Below are 24632 nucleotides of genomic sequence, written 5' to 3'. Positions count from 1 at the left end.
GTCTGTCCCATAAATACCCCCTCCCAGAATGCAACTCGGAGGACCACCTCCACAGAGTTATCTCCGGTACAGAGGAGCACTCATCCGCTTCAACACGTTGCTTTTCCAACACTGGCCTATGGCGACAACGACACCCATTGGCACAATGTGGAACTACACGCAACGTCAGCCAAGCTGGAACAGAGGCAAATCTACCTTCCTCTAATAAGCGACCCACTAAATTTACCTATTAGCGGTAGATAAAAATCTACCAGCGCTACATCAGTTATTACATGTTCTCTCCATAAGCAAACCCCTTTTTTCATAAAATAAAAACAAAAAAAACAAAAAACAACAAAATGTATGTTTGTTCATTTCAAGCTGCTCGTGCTGCATTTAAAATAACATTAGCTTTATTTGTTTCAGCCTTCATACGTGGAGGAAATACTGATAGCACCATATCCCTGTCCCTGTCCACGGCTAGATAATTAATGGAAGCTTTTAGATCTGAAACTTTATCTTGCAGGCTATGTGTGCTAAGCTGTGGTACCGGCTTTCACATAGGTGTCTAATAGCCAAGTGAGCTTACAACTCTTTTTATTTTACTAGTAGAGGTTTCTACAGGTGATGAAACAACCAATCAGATCCTTCACCATGAAAAAGAATACAGACCCGGCAATGGTTTATTTAAACAAGTAAGAGGACTGCAGAGAAAACAAGGCACAGAATCTATGTGTTCTGATAGCTCAGAAGGTCAACTTCCATAATTAGTTTGCTTGAGCAAGGCAATATTCCACTGTCATTACGGCAAGGATTGGACATAAAGTAGGATGAGTCTTTAAAAGCCTGTGTACGTAATAGGAAAAGGATTTATAGCACAGAATATAGAAGTAAAGTATTTGGTCTTGTGCGCACATAGAGCTGGATGACTCCTGTAAAAAATATTGTATAGTGGCTGGCAATTTAAAGATGATTTCCATATTTTATGAACTCTCCCCCTTTCTCTTATGGTTTACAAATGTTCCTTTCTCCCATAGACCTCTGGTTTAATGGAAGCTTATTGCACTTCTGTCTACATTGTTTAAGGGAGGTGAAGTCCATCCATTAGGGAAACAAATACTGGGATGACCATTGATATCTTCTGAAAATGCCAGCTGTCCCTCATACATTATTTTAGGGCGGCACAGTGGTGTAGTGGGTAGCACTCTTGCCTAGCAGTAAAAAGGGTCACTGGTTCTAATCCCAACCACGACACTACCTGCCTGGAGTTGGCATGTTCTCCCTGTGCCTGTGTGGATTTCCTCCGGGTACTCTGGTTTCCTCCCACACTCCAAAGCTGGTAGGTTAATTGGCTTCTGTCCAAAAATTGGCCCTAGTATATGAATGTGAGTTGGGGACCTTGGATTGTGGGTTCCTTGAGGGTAGGGACCGATGTAAGTGTGAAGTGCTGTGTAAATTGATGGCACTATATGGGGACCTTAAAAAAATAGGGATAATTGTAGACGCACCCACAATTACTCAGGTTGAACTGGATGGACTGGTGTCTTTATTCAGCCTTACTAACTATGTAACTATTATATTACCAAAAGTATTGGGATGCCTGTCTTTACACACACATGAACTTTAATGGCATCCCAGTCTTAGTCGGAAGGGTTCAATATTGAGTTGGCCCATCCTTTGCAGCTATAACAGCTTCAACTCTTCTGGGAAAGCTGTCCACAAGGTTTAGTGTGTCTATGGGAATGTTTAACCATTCTTTCAGAAGCGCATTTGTGAGGTCAGGCACTGATATTGGATGGTAAGGCCTGGATCGCAGTCTACGCTCTAATTCATCCCAAAGATGTTCTATCAGGTTGAGGCCAGGACTCTGTACAGGTCAGTCAAGATCCTCCACCCCAAACTCGCTCATCCACACTATATTGCCAAAAGTATTGGGTCACCCCTCCAAATCTTTTGGTGGAGGGGGGGTATGGTGTGGCGTTGTTCTTCAGGGCTTGGGCTTGGCCCCTTAGTTCCAGTGAAGAGAACTCATAAGGCATCAGCATACCAAGACATTTTGGAAAATTTCATGCTCCCAACTTTGTGGGAACAGTTTGGGAATGGATTCTTGTTCCAACATGACTGCACACCAGTGCAAAAAGCAAGGTCCATAAAGACATGGATGAGCGAGTTTGGGTTGGAGGAACTTGACTGGCCTGCACAATGTCCTGACCTCAACCTGATAGAACACCTTTGGGATGAACTAGAGCGGAGACTGCAAGCCAGGCCTTCTCATCCAACATCAGTACCTGACCTCACAAATGCTCTTCTGGAAGAATGGTCAAACATTCCCATAGACAAACTCCTTAACCTAGTGGAAAGCCTTCCCAGAAGAGTTGAAGCTGTTATAACTGCAAAAGATGAGCCAACTCAATATTGAACCCTACGGACTAAGACTGGGATGCCATTAAAGTTCATGCGTGTGTAAAGGCAGGTGTCCCAATACTTTTGGCAATATAGTGTATATATTTTTGGTATTCCTGATCTGGAACAATGATGTAACCAGTGAAGTCAGAAATCCTGATATGTACTCTATAGTGGTTTCAGGTCAGCTACATATAGTATTGAAGGCTTCAGCTCTGCTTTACAGCTAGGCAACTAGTATTTTGGAAGACAATAGCTCCTATATTTTTATCAGTGCAGGGTTTTTCAAATATAATTTCCAGTCCTGTTGTTTTGTGTTGGAAGGTCAAGAATAGTTAAAGAAAAAGTTTGGAATTAAAATAAAAAAAATTAAAAATAAACGTACAGTGCCTTGAAAAAGTATTAATTTCCCTTGAAATTTTCCACATTTTGTCTTGTTACAACCAAAAATGTAAATGTATTTTATTGCGATTTTATGTGATAGACCAACAAGTGGCACATAATTGTAAAGTGGAAGGAAAATAATAAATGGTTTTCAATTTTTTTTACAAATAAATCTGTGAAAAGTGTGGCGTGCATTTGTATTCAGTCAATACTTTGTAGAACCACCTTTCACTGCAATTACAGCTGCAAGTCTTTTTGGGGATGTCTCTACCAAATTTGCACATCTAGAGAGTGACATTTTTGCCCGTTTTTCTTTGCAAAATAGCTCAAGCTCTGTCAGATTGGATAGAGAGCGTCTGTGAACAGCAATTTTCAAGTCTGTCACAGATTCTCAATTGGATTTAGGTCTGGACTTTGACTGAGCCATTCTAACACATGGATATGCTTTAATCTAAACCATTCCATTGTAGGGTCGTTGTCCTGCTGGAAGGTGAACCTCCACCCCAGTCTCAATTTTTTTGCAGACTCTAACAGGGTTTCTTCTAAAGGCCTGTAATTACGATACAAAAATCGGATGGAAAAATTCGTACGACGAGCTGTCTGACGATTTTCAGATCATTAGTACGGTGCTTTCGACAGTCGATTCTGCTTTCTGTCAGTCAAAAGCTGGATGTGCAGACTATAAAATTTTTGTCGGAATGTGAACTCAATGTCCGATTTTCGTTTCATTAGTACGGTTTTTGTATGAAAAAAATCGTAAGAGCAAGTCTACGCATGCTCAGAAACGAAAGAACACATAGAAAACTATTCAACACATTACGTCACTTCTGATGTTGTATTCTGTCATATGAAAATTTTTGAACTGTGAATAACCTCTTCACTTTCGACATGAGACTTGCATGCCACAAAAAACGGACGTTCGGTTGTCTTAAAATTTAAGCGTGTGTACGAGGCTTTAGATTGCTCTATATTTGGCTCCATCCATCTTCCCAACAACTCTGACCATCTTCCCTGTCCCTGCTGAAAAAAAAACATCCCCACAACATGATGCTGACACCACCATGTTTCACGGTGGGGATGTGTGTTCAGGGTGATGATGTTAGTTTTCCACCACACATAGCATTTTGCTTTTAGGCCAAAAAGTTCAATTTTGGTCTCATCTGACCAGAGCACCTTCTTCCACATGTTTGCTGTGTCCCCCACATGGCTTCTCGCAAAACTGCAAACAGGACTTCTTATGGCTTTCTTTCAACAATAGCTTTCTTCTTGCCACTCTCCATATAGGCCAGATTTGTGGAGTGCACGACTAATAGTTGTCCTGTGGACAGATTCTCCCACCTGAGCTGTGGATCTCTGCAGTCCCTCCAGAGTTACCATGGGCCTCTTGGCTGCTTCTCTGATTGATGTCTAGGTTTGCAGTTGTGCCATACTCTTTCCATTTTTTGGATGGTGGATTGAACAGTGCTCACTTAGATGTTCAAAGCTTAGGATTTTTTTTATAACCTAACCCTGCTTTAAACTTCTCCATAACTGTATTCCTGACCTGTCTGGTGTGTTTCCTTGGCCTTCACGATGCTGTTTGTTCACTAAGGTTCTCTAACAAAGGTCTGAGGGCTTCACAGAACAGCTGTATTTATACTGAGATTAAAATACACACAGGTGGACTCTATTTACTAATTAGGTGACTTCTGAAGGAAATTGGTTCCACTAGATTATAGTTAGGGGTATCAGAGTAAAGGGGCTGAAAATAAATGCACACCACACTTTTCAGATGTTTATTTGTAAACAATTTTGAAAATAATTTATCATTTTCCTTCCACTTCACAATTATGTGCCACTTTGTGTTGATTTACGTTTTTGGTTGTAACATTACAAAATGTAGAAATTTTCAAGGACTATGAATACTTTTTCAAGGCACTATACATACTTACCTCCATGCTGCAGCATCAATGTGTTGCTGCAGCTACCCCATGTCGGCCAGGAGCGGAGTGATCACATGACAGCTAATTGCGCAGCTCTCGGTCTACTCCAGAAAAGGTGTATATTTCCGATGGAACCAATTCCTATCGGGAAACCCGCTCGTCTGTATGCTGTTCCGACGTACCAAAAACGACGCATGCTCTGAAGCAAGTACGAGACGGAAGCTATTGGCTACTGACTATTGAACTTCCTTTTTCTAGTCCCGTTGTAAGTGTTGTATGTCACCGCGTTCTGTACGGTCGGAATTTGGTGTGACCGTGTGTATGCAAGACCACTTGAGCGGAATTCCGAAAAACCTTCAGAGTTTATTCCGACGGGAAAACCGGTCGTGGTTACAGGGCATAGGATCTATTCCATGTGTTTGTATTCTGTATTATGTACATTGACAAGCTGATAGTTAGGGTTAACCCATTAATACCTCTTGTTCCAATATTGGAACAGTAGTTATGTGGATGTTATTTATATCCTACTGCTGTAACATATGAATTTTATTTAGATTTTAAAAAAATTCAAGCTTAGGCATAAATGGGTTAACTCACACCATGTGCGTTGAGGTGTGTGACTCAACTCAGATCAGAAGTGCAATGACAAGCCAAATGGCAGTTGGGGTGGTAAAAGTGGGCAGCTGATCTGCGGTTTTACCACCCCCTGGGTACCTATCCGAACTGCAAAATAACAGCTGTTCACATGCTGCAGCTGGGACTTTTTTTTAACTCAGGGTGAGAGTGGGTCCAATGGGGCTGTACCGCAACCTTGCAGCATGGTAGTGGGGCAATATAGGGTTAAACTAAGCAGTTAGGAGGCAATATATATCACCTCCTTACCTCCTGTAAAATGCCCTTTGAAAGTGATCTGAATGTGAAGCACTCTTCAGGGGGGACCACATTACCCTGTGAGTATAAAAGAGCCCTTAAGAAAAGAAAAAATAAGGTATTCTGTCTAATACTGTGAACAAAAAAGCCCACACATCAATGTGACACAAACAGTGCATATCTACGCTACACAAAGATTATAATCACACATCAACATCAGTATTCAGCGTGTGTCAGGGAATCCAAACCTAAAACATATCTAAACCCAAAAAACAAAAATATATTATATTGCAGCTTATATGTCCTTGGTTGTGGTAGCTGCATTTGTTTTCTTTTTTCCTTGATTTTTACCTGGTGATTCTGCTAGCAACACACATCCTGTTCTAGGGTGACAACGCTCACTCACTGTACTGTCAGCAGTATTGTCACCCTAGGCTGCAATCCTAATTTGGACTACAGAAACCTCCCCCTTCATCACCATTACATAGGAGCATTCCTTTAAGACTCACATGGCTAAGAAACCTAGTAACGTTGTTTATAAATTATATTAGTTCCGAGTATGGGTGAGTGCAGCATCTTGAGGCGGCAATAACACACACTCAGTCCAGGTGCAAATAATGGAACTTGTATTTCAATCAATGAAAAAACAGTTCACAAGAAGGAAGTCCAATCGGGAACACTCATGGATGATAGCAGTGTGCATATCTCAGCCAAACTGACAGCATCTGTTTGGATGGGCAGAATGCGGCCTGGGCGTTCCGAGCCCAAGTGGGAAGGCTTCCAAGAAGAGTAGTGGATCCCTACGCTTTCCCTATTTATCTGGAACGTTTTTCTACCACTAATACTATCCCTGACAGATGGGTGACCTGTCCCTACACTACCCACACGCCAAACCCAGGAGCCAGGGTCTTAAATAGACTCTGCCTGACTCAAGATGGCTGCCAGGGTCACATGGGCTGTCAGCATCCAACCAGGTCGCTGCCCCAGTGACCCAGGAAACCATAGAGGAACCATGTTCCTCCTGCCTTCCTCTCCCTCTGCACTGCCACTGCGGTTGAAGGCCATCTGCAAGGGAGAAAACAGACTGCAAATGCCTACACACAAAAAGTTACAAGAGCTAAATAAACTTAAGGTGCTAGACTCAGATTTAATTTTCATCTAATAGCGGATGATAGTAGCTTTTGTTAGCTTGAAGCTTGAATAAAAAAGAGAAAAAGTTAGAAAAAGATCAAGCTCCAGGTATCAAATGTCCATATAGCTTTATTCTTGACTATATACTGTTGATAGCTGGACAAGCAGTAGTCAAAAAGTTACAGGAAATTACAAGGACATGAGATTTCTAGCAGGATTAATGGGTATTTTTCTGTATTTGTAGAAAACATCTAAGAACCTGGAAACGGCAATTATACATTTTTGGGGTTTAAATATTCTATTCTTTAATGTTTTTTTTTTTTTTAAAAAAAGGATATTTTTCCAAAAAAGAAATATGTGGTTTGCTATTACTGACCTCCTTCTGAAAATGCTGTTCAACTGACCCTTTGGCTATAATGCTTTATTGGTCACTGACATGGAACAAATATGCACATCAAAGGAGCCAGAGAAAAGTCAAAGGCTCTTATCGGCACACACATTCTATGTAACTAAGGGCCTTAACCACTTGCCAACCGCCGCATGTACATTTACGTTGGCAGAATGGCACGGCTGGGCAAATGGGCGTACAGGTACGTCCCTTTGAATTTGCCGCCGTGTGCCTCCCTGCCGGGAGCTCTGTGAGTCGGGTCGCGGGTCCCGCGGACTCGATCGCCGCGGGGATACCCGCGATCGTCTCACGGAGCTGAAGAACTAGGAGATGCTGATGTAAACAAACATTTCCTCGTTCTGCCCTAGTGACTCTGTCACTGATCACAGCTCTCTGTGATCGGGAGCTGTGATCAATGAAGTGCCATTCGTAGCCCATCCCCCTAACAGTTAGAAACACTCCCCAGGACACACTTAACCCCTCCCTAGTCCCGTAGTGGTTAATCCCTTCACTGCCAGTGTCATTTTTACAGTAATCAGTGCAATTTTATAGCACTGATCGCTGTAAAGATGACAATGGTCCCAAAAATGTGTCAAAATTGTCCGATGTGTCCGCCATAATGTCCCAGTCATGATAAAAATCACAGATCGCCGCCATTACTAGTAAAAAAAAAATATTAATAAAAATGCCATGAAACTATCCCCTTTTGTGCAAACCAATCAATAAACGCTTATTGCGATTTTTTTTACCAAAAATATGTAGAAGAATACGTATCGGCCAAAACTGAGGAAATTTTTATATATTTTTTGGGGATATTTATTATAGCAAAAAGTAAAAAATAATGCATTTTTTTTCTAAATTGTCGCTCTATTTTTGTTTATAGCACAAAAAATAAAAACCGCCGAGGTGATCAAATACCACCAAAAGAAAGCTCTATTTGTGGGAAAAAAAGGACGTCAATTTTGTTTGGGAGCCACGTCGCACGACCGCCGCGCAATTGTCAGTTAAAGCGACGCAGTGCAGAATCGCAAAAAGTGCTCTGGTCTTAGGCCAGCGAAATGGTCCGGGGCTTAAGTGGTTAAAGTGCATTAATACTACTATAGTGTTAATTAACTTTTTGATTGCCTTGGACAGTCATTCATGTTGTGTAAGGCAACAATCCTCAATTGCCCTGTGAGATGTGTTTTTTTTTCTTCATTTGTACAAGGCTAAAATGGAAAATGATCACCATTGATGCTTTTCAACCATGCTCTAAACGTACTGTAAATGCCATAGGTGCATTTATAGCGCATTTATGGTGCACTTGTGGTGCATTTCAATACAAGTGAATGGAGGTGTTTGCTAAGCATCAACACCTGCCGAACTCTGCAGGTAGTGTTCATTTTGCCTCGATGTGATGCGAGGCAATGCTAAGGCTGCAGTGTGAACACCTCCATCCGCTAAATATTTTAACAATTTTGAGTGGCGTTGATAGGCGGTCAGGAAGCGGTAAAAATGTGACCCAACCACCTATATTCAATGCCTAGGTGAAAGAGCCCTTAAAGTGTTAAACTAGACTGTTAGCATGACAGCCGGGCAACTAGCATTTACAGACTATGGCTGCATTTAGAAGGTCGCAGGGATAAATAGGTTCTTGTAGGCAGTTGAAACGCTGCCTGCATACACTGTGTGTGAATGGCTGCAGATTTCAAAACTGTATTATGTACTATTATATGGCCGGTGTTTGCATTCACCCGCCCATCTGAGTAGTTACATGCAAATAGAGCCTCTGATCGACCCTGGATGCAGCCAGTGTGCATCCAGGGTTGGCGTTTCCATGGAGTTCCAGGAAGCTAGATTCTATGCGGCCATAAAAGTGTTGCTGCATCCAGAGGCGGCATGTAGTTGCCTCTGAAAGAAGCAAACTATCCACTGGTATTCAACATTCTGGCTGTAGCCTAAGAAGACAGCACTAACAGCCTCAAATGTGCTCTAAGATGAGGTTTTCTTTAACCCCTTCCCAATCTGCAATCTGTAGATTTACATTCCTCAGCACAATGCCTCTTCCCAAGAGAATGTTAATTATGTTCCCTTTTTATAGCTAGCAGTGTGCAGCGCAGCATTAGGTATTTCAATATTTTACCAAATAAAAGCCTTGTAAAGCCGCGTACACGCGATCGGATTTTCCAATGAAAATTGTGTGATGACAGGCTGTTGGCGGAAAATCTGACTGTTTGTACGCTCCATCGGACAATTGTTGTCGGATTTTCCGCGGACAAATGTTGGATGGCAGGCTTTAAAATTTTCCGTGGACAACGGTCTGTTGACGGATTTTCCGAGCGTGTGTACACAAGTCTGTCAGACAAAAGTCCAAAGTACAGACACACATGCTCGGAAGCAGAAGCGGTCGGTCTTGTAAACCAGCGTTCATAATGGAGAATTAACATTTGTGACGCAGCAAATTATGAAATGTCGAAATGCAGCAAACAATTCTCTTTTTCTTTAATGGGATAATAATGAAGCTGCTTTTCTGGTGATACTGATGGAGTTCTGTCAAACGCATTTTAAAAGGCTTTTATTTTCTAATGATATCAAGAATAATATTATATAATAATGCTTATTTTGTTTTTTTGGGGCAAGTTACCACAACACCATTATCCCGTAGTTTTTAAGATCAAAGATACAATTATTTTGGTGTCCCTTGTCAATTTTACATTGTATTTTTTTGAATGTAACTGCCTACTCTCAAGCTGTCATTTGATGTAAAACACACAGCTAAGTATTATTCTACGCAATTTTTAATTATGCATTAAAAAAAGAAAACAAATAAAATTAGACATGCTATCTGCTAAGAGAACTTAGAAGTGCATTCTATGCATCCAAAAATATAGAAAATATACCAGATCAAATCATTATTCAACCAAAAAATAAAATCCTGCTTCTTAATATAGGGGGTCAACAGTGCCAAGAGTTGGTGAAAGCAGGGGTCCGTCATCCGGAGATAATTAGGAAAATCATCTGGATTATTCTGCTGGAGCTCCCGCAGCAAAGGCATATGACAAAATTGGTCACGATTAATAAAGCAACCAATTTTTGGTGCAAGAATACCTCCTCCTCCGGTTCCTGGAATGGACTTGGGTCAAAGTAATAACTCCAAGGCCAATAATAACACGTTAATAACAATAACAATAATAACACATTATCTCCTCCGATTCCGCAACATGGCTGGTTGACGAAATGAACTGAAAAGCACAAAATGAAAAGCGCGAATCAACACTCACCAAACTTCTACTAACACAAAATTAGCAGAAGGAGCCCAAAGGGTGGGGTCTGACAATTGAACTTCCTCTTCATCGGCTCATAGTACGTCACTACGTTGGTGTTTGTTGGTAGACAATTGTGTGCCGTTTGTATGCAAGACAAGTTTTGGGCCAACACCCTTTGCGGAAAATCCGATCCTGTTTGGGGATCCTCTGCCATTCCTCCTTGCAGATCCTCTCCAGTTCTGTCAGGTTGGATGGTAAACATTGGTGGACAGCCATTTTTAGGTCTCTCCAGAGATGCTCAATTGGGTTTAAGTCAGGGCTCTGGCTGGGCCATTCAAGAACAGTCACGGAGTTGTTGTGAAGCCACTCCTTCGTTATTTTAGCTGTGTGCTTAGGGTCATTGTCTTGTTGGAAGATAAACCTTCAGCCCAGTCTGAGGTCCTGAGCACTCTGGAGAAAGTTTTCGTCCAGGATATCCCTGTACTTGGCCGCAATCATCTTTCCCTCAATTGCAACCAGTCGTCCTGTCCCTGCAGCTGAAAAACACCCCCACAGCATGATGCTGCCACCACCATGCTTCACTGTTGGGACTGTATTGGACAGGTGATGAGCAGTGCCTGGTTTTCTCCACACATACTGCTTAGAATTAGGCCAAAAAGTTCTATCTTGGTTTCATCAGACCAAAGAATCTAATTTCTCACCATCTTGGAGTCCTTCAGGTGTTTTTTAGCAAACTCCATGCGGGCTTTCATGTTTCTTGCACTGAGGAGAGGCTTCCGTCGGGCCACTCTGCCATAAAGCCCCAACTGGTGGAGGGCTGCAGTGATGGTTGACTTTCTACAACTTTCTCCCATCTTCCGACTGCATCTCTGGAGCTCAGCCACAGTGATCTTTGGGTTCTTCTTTACCTCTCTCACCAAGGCTCTCCTCCCCCGATAGCTCAGTTTGGCTGGACGGCCAGCTCTAGGAAGGGTTCTGGTCGTCCTAAACGTTTTCCATTTAAGAATTATGGAAGCCACTGTGCTCCTAGAAACCGTAAGTGCAGCAGAAATCTTTTTGTAACCTTGGCCAGATCTGTGCCTTGCCACAATTCTGTCTCTGAGCTCTTCAGGCAGCTCCTTTGACCTCATGATTCTCATTTGCTCTGACATGCACTGTGTGCTGTAAGGTCTTATATAGACAGGTGTGTGGCTTTCCTAATCAAGTCCAATCAGTATAATCAAACACAGCTGGACTCAAATGAAGGTGTAGAACCATCTCAAGGATGATCAGAAGAAATGGACAGCACCTGAGTTAAATATATGAGTGTCACAGCAAAGGGTCTGAATACTTAGGACCATGTGATATTTCAGTTTTTCTTTTTTAATAAATCTGCAAAAATGTCAACAATTCTGTGTTTTTCTGTCAATATGGGGTGCTGTGTGTACATTAGTGAGGAAAAAATGAACTTAAATGATTTTAGCAAATGGCTGCAATATAAAAAAGAGTGAAAAATTTAAGGGGGTCTGAATACTTTCCATCTCCACCAGTTGCGTAACGTGGGGGGTGAAGGGGGTGCCGTGGCCCCGGGCGCGACATTTAGGGGGGTGTCAGTATGTGTCACTACTGGCTGCCTCCTCCTAATTTCAAGTTCCTGTGTCCCCCACGCTCCGGCCACCATGTTAAGTGTCCGGTGCCCTGTGATTGGGCATATGGGGGTCATGTGAGGCGTAGGGCTGGCCTGTCCTCGATCGCTTCTGAAGTTCCGCCTCCGCACATGACCCCTATACGCCCAACCACAGTGCGCTTGGCACTGAACATGGCAGCAGCCAGAGTGTGGGGGAGAGCAGCAAAAATGTGAGCCGCCGCTGTCTTCTCCTCCTGCAGGCCAGGACAAGAAGGTGAGTGAGACTACCTCGTGAGAGTCATGTTACTTGCCCCGGGGGGGGGCTATATCGGCAAGAGAGAGAGAGACTGTAGGCAGGACAGTATAGTGTAGGCTGTGTAGTATAGTGTAGTATAGTGGTCAGTATAGAGGTCACTATAGTGTAGTATAGTGGTCAGTATAGTGGACAGTGTAGTGGACAGTGTAGTGTAGTATAGTGGTCAGTATAGTGTAGTATAGTGGTCAGTATAGTGGTCAGTATAGTGTAGTATAGTGGTCAGTATAGTGGACAGTGTAGTGTAGTATAGTGGATAGTGTAGTGGACAGTGTAGTGTAGTATAGTGGTCAGTATAGTGTAGTATAGTTGTCAGTGTAGTGGACAGTGTAGTGTAGTATAGTGGTCAGTATAGTGTAGTATAGTGGTCAGTATAGAGGTCACTATAGTGTAGTATAGTGGTCAGTATAGTGGACAGTGTAGTGGACAGTGTAGTGTAGTATAGTGGTCAGTATAGTGTAGTATAGTGGTCAGTATAGTGGTCAGTATAGTGTAGTATAGTGGTCAGTATAGTGGACAGTGTAGTGTAGTATAGTGGATAGTGTAGTGTAGTATAGTGGTCAGTATAGTGGACAGTGTAGTATAGTGGTCAGTATAGTGGACAGTATAGTGGTCAGTGTAGTGTAGTATAGTGGTCAGTATAGTGTAGTTTAGTATGGAGGTCAGTATAGTGGTTAGTATAGTGTAGTATAGTGGTCAGTATAGTGGACAGTGTAGTGTAGTATAGTGGACAGTATAGTGGTCAGTGTAGTGTAGTATAGTATGGAGGTCAGTATAGTGTAGTATAGTGGTCAGTATAGTGATCAGTGTAGTGTAGTATAGTAAAGTGGTTAGTATAGTGTAGTTTAGTCTGGAGGTTAGTGTAGTGTAGTGGTCAGTATGGTGGTCAGTGTAGTGGTCAGTGTAGTATAGTGGTCAGTGTAGTTCTCAGTGTAGTAGACAGTGTAGTATTGTGGTCAGTGTAGTGTAGTGGTCAGTGTAGTATAGTGGTCAGTGTAGTTCTCAGTGTAGTAGACAGTGTAGTGTTGTGGTCAGTGTAGTGTAGTGGTCAGTGTAGTTCTCAGTGTAGTAGACAGTGTAGTGTTGTGGTCAGTGTAGTGTAGTGGTCAGTGTAGTTCTCAGTGTAGTAGACAGTGTAGTGTTGTGGTCAGTGTAGTGTAGTGGTCAGTGTAGTTCTCAGTGTAGTAGACAGTGTAGTGTTGTGGTCAGTGTAGTGTAGTGATCAGTGTAGTGTAGTGGTCAGTGTAGTTCTCAGTGTAGTGGACAGTATAGTGTAGTGGTCAGTGTAGTGTGTAATGGTCAGTAAAGGAATCACTTTGGTCAGTGTTGAAAACAAGTAGGTTAGTGTAGTGGTCAGTATAGGAATCAGGTAGGTCAGTACTATTGTATTGGAAGGGACTCGGGGAGTGCTAAAAGTCCGCAGGTTAGGGGGGAGGGGGCGCAAATTACTTGCTTTGCCCCGGGTGCTGACAACCCACGCTACACCACTGATCCCCACTGTATATATTATAAAATGAATAATTCAATTACTGTATTATTATAAAATGAATTATAACAACTTTTTGTTTCTTTTATCCTTTAGAATGAAATGAATTCAGGGACCTCCCAAGGACAGTTTTTTAAAGACGGTATCAAACGCATTGATTACATCCTGGTATACAAGAAATCAAATCCACAGATTGAAAAGCGAAGCACCTTCGAGAAGAACCTGAGAGCCGAGGGGTTAATGTTGGAGCGGGAAGTAAGTCTATGTCATAAAACGTCTCCAGCCTGATATACCGAACTGGAAACACTGGTAATGAATTTCTGCATCTCCTCTCCCCTCGTCACCATTATTTTTTATACCGCTGCTTGTTTTCTTCTACATGACCTAAATTAAAATATTAATGGGAAGCTGTGTGCCTGCTTTTAGTCCTTAACATTAAATCAATTTCAGATGACTGCGATTCTCTCAGTTGCTATGGCGGATGTTTTAGAATCACCAGAGAGTGCCTGGAGTTTAGCAACAAGAAGCACTTTATCTCCCAACACATACAAGAAAATCTCATCTACTTTATTCAAATGACTAAATGACTTATTCGCTGAAAGGTCGTAAAGTGTTAAAGTGTATGTGAAGCCTAACAATCAACTTATCTGTCCCATTTTGGTCTGTTAACCACTTCAGCCCCAGAAGATTTTCCCCCTTAATGACCAGGCCATTTTTTGCGATATGGCAATTGCGCAGTCGTGCAACGTTGTACCTGAACAAAATGTATGTCCTTTTTCCCCACAAACAGAGCTTTCTTTTGGGGTATTTGATCACCTCTGCAGTTTTTATTTTTTGCGCTATAAACAAAAAAAAGAGTGACAATTTTTAAAAAAACACAATATTTTGTACTTTTTGCTATGATAAATATCCCCCCCCCCCAAAAAAAAAACAAACAATGTCTTCATCAGTTTAGGCCAATATATATTCTTCCACATATTTTTCGTAAAAAAAACACAATAGGCGTATATTGATTGGTTTGTGCAAAAATTATAGCGTCTACAAAATAGGTGATGGATTTATGGCATTTTTATTATTATTATTTTTTTTACTAGTAATGGTGGCGATCTGCGATTTTTATCGGGACTCAGACAAATCGGACACGTTTGACACTTTTTTGGGACCATTGACATTAATACAGTGATCAGTGCTATAAATAGCCACTGATTACTGTATAAATGTCACTGGCAGGGAAGGGGTTAAAACTAGGGGGCGATCTGCTTCCCCAGGAACTATGGCGCACTTGTGGTGGGAATGCCCAAAAATAAAAATCTACTGGCAAGAAGTGATCAAAATGATTAAGGAAATGACAGGCAAGACGATCCCCCTTGACCCCTGGGACTGTTTGTTCCATAGGTCGGAAGGGGGAACGAGAGGGTATAAAACTTCAATAGTCCCGGTACTATTAAATTCAGCGAAAAATATCATTCCAAAGAAATGGCAGGAACAAGAAGCGCCCAGGATAGGAGAGTGGGTGGCTAGAGTTAATGAAATATATTTCCTGGAGCGAGCTGAGGTAGGAGAGCATTTGGGAAGGGACCAGAATACACAAAGGGGTAAATGGGATTTTTGGATCAAGTTTAGAAAATCTGAGCGTTATATTGAAGTAACATCATTGTAGGACGAGACCTAGAACACTAGAAATTGCCAAAACTTAAAGAGATGAGAGGGAAGCTGCAGGGGCTGGGGAGGGGGGGGGGAGGGGAGAGATCAATCCGGGGGGGGAGTATATAGGATACAAGCGTTAGAGGTTTTGGAACATTTTGTAGTAATATCATAATGTATTCCCCCTATTTGTATGGGGTTGGTTGTTTCCCTTTTTACTCTTTTTTTTTTTTCCTTATTGGTTGTTTTGTATGAAATTTTGGAAAATTAAATAAAGATTAAAAAAAAAAAAAAAACTAGGGGGCGATCAAGGAGTTAACTGTGTTCCCTATGTGTGTTCTAACTGTGGGGGGAATGTGGCTGACTAGAGGAGAAGAGAGATCGTTGTTCCTACTTAGTAGGAACACACGATCTCTCTCCTCCCCCTGACAGAACAGGGATTTGTGTGTTTACACACACAGATGCCGATTCTTACTCTGTCACGAGCGATCGCAGGTGCCTGGCGGTCATCGAGCCTGCCGGGCACGCTCATCGGTTCCAGGGACACACTGGGTGCGCCTCCTTTTACAGCGTCTTAAAGAGCCGACGTACAGCTACGACGGCTCGCACAGGGGAGCCAACCTGCCGCAATATAACTGCAGTGGCTGGTCGGGAAGCGGTTAATGCATATTTCTAATAGACAATGTACAATTTGTTTCGTTCGGAATTAGTTTTTTAATGAATTTCGACAAATTCGTTAATTCGGAAATATCCGAAACTAACGAAAACCCGTTTAACGAATTTTTCCGAATATTCGTACATTTGAATATTCAAAATTTCGTAAATTTGTAAATTTGGATATTCAAATGTTCAAAAATTCGTAAATTCATAAATTCCAATATTCGAAAATTCAGGAAATTTGAAAATTCAGTAGTTTCAGTTGTTGTTGTTTCAGTTGTTGTTTCAGTTGTTGTTGTTTCAGTTGTTGTTGTTATTTCAGTTGATGTTGTTTCATTTGTTGTTGTTTCAGTTGTTGTTGTTGTTTCTGTTGTTGTTGTTTCAGTAATTGTTTCAGTAGTTGTTTTCAGTTGTTGTAGTTTTCAGTTGTTGTTGTTTTAGTTGTTGTTTCAGTTGTAGTTGTTTTCAGTTGTTTTTTTCAGTTGTTGTTTCAGTTGTTGTTGTTTCTGTTGTTGTTGCTGTTTGAGTAGTTCAGCAGTTGTCTGTTTCAGCTATAACTTAACTATTACTAATTATTAAATTATAGGTATTGGCATTTCCTTTCAAATTTGGCTGTTAGAGAACGTAACAAAAATAAATGTATCCGAAGTTACGAATTATCCGAAATAACAAATGCGGTATCTAAATGAATGGAATATAACAAATTAATAATAATAAATAACAATAATAATAACTTTTCATTATTATTATTAATACATTCCATTCCATTTTTTCGGATGCGGCATTCGTTATTTCAAGTAATTCGGAACTTCGGATAAATTCGTATTCGTTGCGTTGACTTACAACCATATTTGAAAGAAAATTCCAATACCTATAATTTAATAGTTATCATTAGTTAGTTATTATTTCTAATTTTCGGATTTTCTTTCTTATTTTCAGATTTTCGAATTTCTACATTTCTGAATTTCTGGATTTACGAATTTCCGGATTTACGAATTTATAAATTTACAGATTTTCGAATTTACGAATTTCGATCATAACAAATGACCCTAAAAACAAAAAACAAAAAAAAAAAAACAGACAAATGAAACGCAAACAAACACATTTTTTGGCAGTGCACATGTCTAATCTCTAGGCAACATATTTTTTTTGTCTTGGATGCTGTAGGTAAAAGTTTGCACCCTCTGTCAAGGTTTTATTGTCGTCTGTGTCCCCATTGGGGAAATTCATCCCTCTGTTTGTCCTGATGTTGTTTGGGATGACCATTGTCACCAAGACAGAAAGTGAGGGGAGGTCCAAAATTTAGACTTGTCCCCAGAACAAGAGGTAAAGTGACATCTTCCAATAGAAACAGCTTTTCTACAGACTGACTGTCTAATTCTGGCCATACACTGTTCAGTTTTTTTTTGTTTAGCCTACCAGCTGAACAGAGAAAACTGTTCCAATTCCCCCGTCGACACATTCGAGGTGGATAGGGGAGTCTTCCCCTCTGTGCTATTGTATTCTGACAGCAGGGAGAATACACAGATCAGCACTGTAGCCACACACTCTGCCCTTGACTTTCTCAGACACCTCATAGAAAATTGCTTAATCATTTGACATAAATGCAAACCCCTTTCATGTTTCTGCCACTGAGAAAATGTTTCAGTCTTTAGTAAAAGTTAATTAGAAATAAGTGCAGACTTGTAACACGTCAAAGGCCTTGCTCTCCACAGGTCTTGCAGTCTTCCATCATTCTGTCTATCATGAAAGGACCTTTTCTGGTCTTCTTATGGATCAAAGCGGAGACAACCTTGGTTCTTCCTAGTGATGGAGTCTTCTTCCGGTATCCTCCAGACTTCCTCTTGCTTCTCAGAGTCCTGCAAAACTTCTACCAGTTACTTTGTGTCCTCAGCACATGGCTTGTTCAACTCCTTTACTGCCATCCCCTACTCCCTGTAGAATCACTTCCTGTCCTGAGCTCATGAACCAGTCCAATGAATTCATAAGTATATGCATAGGGGAAACCTAGCCTCCCATAACAACACATGCAACCAAAAATGCATTACTCCTATATCTATGCTATAAAAATCACTAAAATAGCCATATCAACACAAGTTCAAACCCCAACCTGCTGATTTGACAGTGAAGGAGCAGTGGTCATCAGTCTGCTCACACCATCTGTCAGCATTCTCATAGCTGCAGTTTAAGTGTGTGTAAACCTAGTCACGGAAATCTTATATAAGCCTTAAAGAAGAAGTCTCACTTTTATTTTAATGTCTAATGTCCTCCAGGGGGCAAAGTGCATGCAGTATCTGTCCAAGGCTAGCTGCTTGGTCAGACAGGCACCCTCCATCCCTCACCCCAAGGCTGTCCAGCCACTCAAATATCAAAAAGATGAATATTAAATGATCTTTAAATGATGTCGCTTGTCTCCAACTTCAGGTGCTTGCCCAGCACAAGCAACATCACTAGGAATGCAAGGGGAGGGGGCATGACAGTTAACCCATTCACACCTCTTAAACAGCTTATGACCCTTTGCCTCTTCTGTGCTACCCATCTGCTTTGTACATCAAAAGAAAGACTAAGCCAAGACTCACCCGCCAGCTATTCATGAGGGGAGAGTCTAGAGTAGTAGCTGGCATGTGTTGTTGTGGGCTTGTGTTTTTGTTAGGACAGCACTTATCTACAGCACACTGTCATGCACAGCACAAGCTACTCTAGTCTGGCTGGAGCCAGACTACAAATGCCTATAAATTGGGCTTCAACCTGGGGTAATGCTGTCTTTTTATTTGAAAACCACTGCACGGATCTAAACTGGACCAAATGCACTTGATCCCATGGTGGATTGAAGAAGGATTGTCAACTTCTGGTGATAATTCTTCTTTAAAATGTTAATGAAATTTGAGAATTAATTTTCAATATCTTTATATCGACAGCATTTATTAAAATATTACCTAGTAATCCTGCCATGCAAGCAGAGGCGTATCTAGTGAAAATGGCGCCTATGGCAAGCACTGAAACTGCGCCCCTGTCAAAACATTTGCGGCCTTAACATCAGCAGCCATAAATGTGGCCTTACCAGTAACCATAAATGTAGTAACATCAGCACCCATAAATGTGGCCTTACCAGCACCAAAAATGCAGTAACATCAGCACCCATAAATGCAGCCTCACCAGTACCCATAAATGTAGTAACATCAGCACCCATAAATACAGTAACATCAGCACCCATAAATGCAGTAACATCAGCAGCCATGAATGCGGCCTTACCAGCACCCAAAAATGCAGTAACATCAGCACCCATAAATGCGGCCTCACCAGCACCCAAAAATGCAGTAACATCAGTACCCATAAACGCAGTAACATCAGCACCCATAAATGCGGCCTTATCAGCACCCATAAATGCAGCCTCACCAGCACCCATAAATGCAGTAACATCAGCACCCAAAAATGCAGTAACATCAGCACCCATAAATGCAGCCTCACCAGCACCCATAAATGCAGTAACATCAGCACCCAAAAATGCAGTAACATCAGTACCCATAAATGCAGTAACATCAGCACCCATAAATGCAGCAACATCAGCACCCATAAATGCAGTAACATAAGCACCCAAAAATGCAGTAACATCAGCACCCATAAATGCAGTAACATCAGCACCCATAAATGCGGCCTCACCAGCACCCATAAATGTAGCAACATCAGCACCCATAAATGCAGTAACATCAGCACCCAAAAATGCGGCCTTACCAGCACCCAAAAATGCAGTTACATCAGCACCCATAAATGCAGTCTCACCAGCACCCATAAATGCAGTAACATCAGCACCCAAAAATGCAGTAACATCAGCACCCATAAATGCAGTAACATCAGCACCCATAAATGCGGCCTCACCAGCACCTATAAATGTAGCAACATCAGCACCCATAAATGCAGTAACATCAGCACCCATAAATGCGTCCTTACCAGCACCCAAAAATGCAGTAACATCAGCACCCATAAATGTGGCCTCACCAGCACCCAAAAATGCTGCGCCAGCGCCTCTGACACTGTACAGACGTGGAGAGGGAGTAGGATCACCAGTGGTCGGGTGTCCTAGGCGGCTGCCTAGTTTGCCTAGTGGTAGCGCCAGCCCTGTCTGCTTGGCACACACGCAGAAGCCATCATCATGTGCGATTGTGCGTGTGTGCCAGGCCCAAGCAGCCGCAAGCAGCCAATCAAATATAGTGCTTGTAACGAGCCCCTTGCTCGTTTGGTTCCACTCTCCCGACACTCCTCTGCAGTTATAGCATCAGATTGCAGATCGCAACATCTGATTGTTCGGTCATCCAATGCTCCGGGATTAGAACTACAGCTATGTGCCGTTCTAACCCAGTTGTGATAGCTCAGAACAAACACCAGGCAGGCTGTATGTAAGTTCAACCAGGAATCTCTTTTATTAAAAAATACAGGCTCTTTTATACACTAACAGTGGAGGTGCATACCTCCAGCTCATATTACTCTAACAATACACCTGTAACCTAATTAACCTAATTAACATGGGCTAATTAACTAATCCCTTTAGACAGCCTAGATGACTCAGACATGACCTTTAGGCCAGACTGGCCGTCTTGTAGCTTAGAACCCCCAATAAACATTATCACAATAGCAGAGTTAATTAACACAAACAACAATGGGGATCTAATGACTCTTAGATCCCATACTAGAGACTTATTTACAATACACATTTTAGCAGACAACAGACAGGTAGCTGGAATTGATGACATTAGCATTTAACAGTAGGAGTCCCAACGGTATGAATCAGTCACTATTCCAATATGGCAAATCCAGGGTCCCCAGAGTCTGTGTGTCCTAGAGGACCAGGACCCAAATCCACAGTAATACCACCTCAAGGGTCCCCAGGCATACAGCTCACAAAGAGCACCGTTCCCCCAAATTCCAGGGCCCACGATCGATCGGCAAGAGGCTAGCATTCAGTCCCCTCCAAAAGTCTCTCTCCCGGCTAGGTCTGTCACATTTCTCCCCTTTCGGCAGGAGACTAACACAGGAGGAGACCCCAGACGGGTTGACTCCGAAGTTAGTCAGTAGTTCCAGTCCTCTAATGCCTGTACCCACACAGTACCCCAAACAAATTGTTCCAAACAAAGCATTACTCACCCAGACAACCTCTGCCTCTCTTAGAGAACATATCTGCCGCTGGGGAGAGGCCTGGACTGGCCCTTCTCCCTGGAGTCCTTTCTGCCGCTGGAGAGAAGACAGGGTGTCTGGGCTCACTCCGTCATACTGTTGGGGATCTGGGCCGAATGCCCAGCATCCCTGGGGTATATAGGTGGAGACTGAAGTCCCATCCACCTTCACAGCAAATCCATCCTCTGTTAGTTGAGGGCAGAGTCCAGCAGTACTCGGCCCTGTTGCCAGCCCTTCTGCTGGAAACCCCACACCTTCTGCTCCGGCTAACTGTTGGGGAGGGACGACGAACACCTCCTCTCCCTTCTCCCCCTGTATCCTGATCTGCTGCTGGGAAGTGACCACCTCCTTCTCACCCTGAGCCTCCGGAACTGCCGCAGGTGTAGGGCAGAGATCTTGGACCCTCTGTCCGGTTGCCAGCGCTTCAACTGGGGAAGTTCCTTGTAACTTCACAGATACTTCTGTTGGTGCTGGGCAGAGCACAATGAAGTTTGGCCCTAATAACAGCTCTTCTTCCGCTGGAGGCTCACCAGGTTGTTCTTCCTCAGCAGAAAAGTCTATCAAATCCCCTGTCTCTGCAACTGGTGTCTGGGGATAAAGGTTCACCATCTCCTCTCCGTGGAACCCAGAAGATTCTATCAGTGCTGGGCAGAGGTTAGCAGAGCTCTGTCCTGTTGTCAGCACTTCAGGTTTGGGGACGGCAATCTTCAGATTTTCCACTGCCGATTCTCTGGCATTCTGCTGGACAGGCACATTCCTCCATCCAAGATCATCCCATGCAGAAATAGGTTCATCAAGGTCAGTCAGCAATTGCTGCATCTGCCATAAGACCTCCGCCTCCATAGCTGTGGGGGCAGGTTGGCAAAGCACACTGTTACTCTGCCACATTGTCAACTCTTCAGCCAGGATTTCAGAGTTGTCAACTGGTATTTCCTGATAGTCCCAGGCAAAGGGAGCACCACCCTGCTGCTGAGCAGAGTCTAACAGCTGTCTGTAGGCGATCTCCAGCTCCCATTCCTGAACAGCCAGAAACTCCAAATCTTCCTTTGCCCAGTGCACTTCTGAGACATTCAGTCTTCGCTCTCTGTGCTCCATTATTTCCTCCAAACGCCACTCCCGATCACTCCCAAAGTCAGGGTCCCTGGACAGCCTCCAGTATAACAATCCCAGGCTATCGTAGTCAAAGCCTTCCGTGGGGCTGTCATCCGCTGTCCACGGGCACACTTGGGCTACATACCACTGGAGGGCTCTGTAGCTCTCGTCCAACCGCATTTCTGCCTGGATCAGCCTGCTTAACTCAGCTGTCCACTCCTGGTTCGGCTGTTCCCCCAATAACAGCATTTGCACTTCATACTGCGACCAGTACCTTACATGGATGGAGGGGAGAACTTTTCCCTGGTTTCGCTGCTCACGGGCTAGCGCTTCCTTCCAGAGTTTGCAGCAGATAGAATCAAACCATCCTAGCAGGACCTGCTATGATACTAGTCCTCTGTGCTGTATCTGCTTCTCTCGCAACCTCCTTCTGAATTCCTCATCCATGGTGGCTGGTATCTCTCTTCTCCTGCTATCTGGACCTTGGATCCAGGTGATGGTTTGGATGTGTTCACGGCAAGGAAGCACAATCCCACCATTCCCTCCACAGCTCTCAAGTAAGTCTTTCAGCGTGGCTCTCCTGCAGGCTGGTTTGGAGTGTCCCAGTAACTGGAGAGCAAATCCCACGGCTGCCAACCAATGTAACGAGCCCCTTTCTCGCTCGGTTCCACTCTCCTGACACTCCTCTGCAGCTATAGAATCAGATTGCAGACCGCAACATCTGATTGCTCGGTCATCCAATGCCCCGGGATTCGAACTACAGCTATGTGCCGTTCTAACCCAGTTGTGATAGCTCAGAACAAACACCAGGCAGGCTGTATGTAAGTTCAACCAGGAATCTCCTTTATTGCAAAATACAGTCTCTTTTATACACTAACAGTGGAGGTGCATACCTCCGGCTCATATTACTCTAACAATACACCTGTAACCTAATTAACCTAATTAACATGGGCTAATTAACTAATCCCTTTAGACAGCCTAGATGACTCAGACATGACCTTTAGGCCAGACTTGTAGCTTAGAACCCCCAATCAACATTATCACAATAGCAGAGTTAATTAACACAAACAACAATGGGGATCTAATGACTCTTAGATCCCATACTAGAGACTTATTTACAGAACATTTTAGCAGACAACAGACAGGTAGCTGGAATTGATGACATTAGCATTTAACAGTAGGAGTCCCAACGGTATGAATCAGTCACTATTCCAATATGGCAAATCCAGGGTCCCCAGAGTCTGTGTGTCCTGGGGGACCAGAACCCAAATCCGTAGTAATACCACCTCAAGGGTCCCAAGACATACAGCTCACAAATAGCACCGTTCCCCCAAATGCCAGGGCCCACGATCGATCGGCAAGAGGCTAGCATTCAGTCCCCTCCAAAAGTCTCTCTCCCGGTTAGGTCTGTCACAGTGCTCAATATGGATTAAATAAATATGCTTAGCCATAGATACCATAAATAAAGTGTAACAAAGTGATTTGTGCAAAAGCAGGTACTACTTGCACAAATCACTTTATTACACTTTATTTATGATATCTATGGCTAAGCATATTTATTTAATCTATATTGTTTGAGCACTATATTTGATGCTCAAGATCGTAGTGACTGACTGGTGATTTAAGTACTGTACTAGTACCTGCTTCTAGGCTGCAGTGCTAATCCTTCCAGGTGCTGCTGCCTGGGGGTTCCAATTTTTTCTCTTCTCTCTAGTGACGTGCGTTCTCTCTAGTGTTCTCTTCTGTAGCCTCCAGGTTCTCCTCCAGAGTCCTCACCGTCACGTCACCGACCACGTCACGGTCACGTGACGTCACACAGACCCGGGAGACCCCGCTCCAGGGAGAAGATGAAGCAGCTGCGCAGAGGAGGGCAGGCGGAGCATTAGGCTCCACCTCCGCCAGTTACCCTATGGCTACGTAGACGACCTGGGTGGTCACTCTGGCCAGAGTCATCTCATCAGCCGTCAGGGGGACGCATGTTGCTTCCCTCCTCACTTGCTAGTGAAGTGCTGTGCCGGCACCACGCTCCAGCAGGCTGGGACTAGATTAGTGCGGGAGGCGGCCACAAGAGGACGGGTGGGACTTTTTTATTATGCGGGGGCTGCTTTTTTGACGCCCCCCCTCCCCCCATGGCACTCATGGCACTTGCCATGGCTGCCATACCCTAGATATGCCACTGCATGCACGATCCTTTTGAAAGCACCTTTTATCTTTGACTCCCAATTGTTATCACCCTATCACATGTTCTCCTAATGAAGACCGCAAGCAGCCTTACCAATATATATCCACTGTTGTCTCCATCTGGAAACCTACCCTAATGCCGCGTACACACGAGCGGACTTT

At 43.1% G+C, this 24632-nt stretch overlaps 1 protein-coding gene across 1 annotated transcript in view; it reads left to right on the top strand.

Moving 5' to 3' along the window:
* The window catches only part of ANO3 (anoctamin 3), a 620027-nt gene that overhangs the window by 277434 nt on the left and 317961 nt on the right, over positions 1-24632 (top strand). The window contains exon 5 of the mRNA XM_073604550.1: positions 13824-13982. Coding sequence (XP_073460651.1) covers positions 13824-13982 — 159 coding nt within the window. The remainder of the gene's footprint in view (positions 1-13823; positions 13983-24632) is intronic.

Source organism: Aquarana catesbeiana, linkage group LG11 (assembly GCF_042186555.1).
Source record: "Aquarana catesbeiana isolate 2022-GZ linkage group LG11, ASM4218655v1, whole genome shotgun sequence".
NCBI lineage: Eukaryota > Metazoa > Chordata > Amphibia > Anura > Ranidae > Aquarana > Aquarana catesbeiana.
The sequence above is the reverse complement of the archived record's forward strand: the minus strand, read 5'-3'. Positions and strand labels throughout refer to the sequence as shown.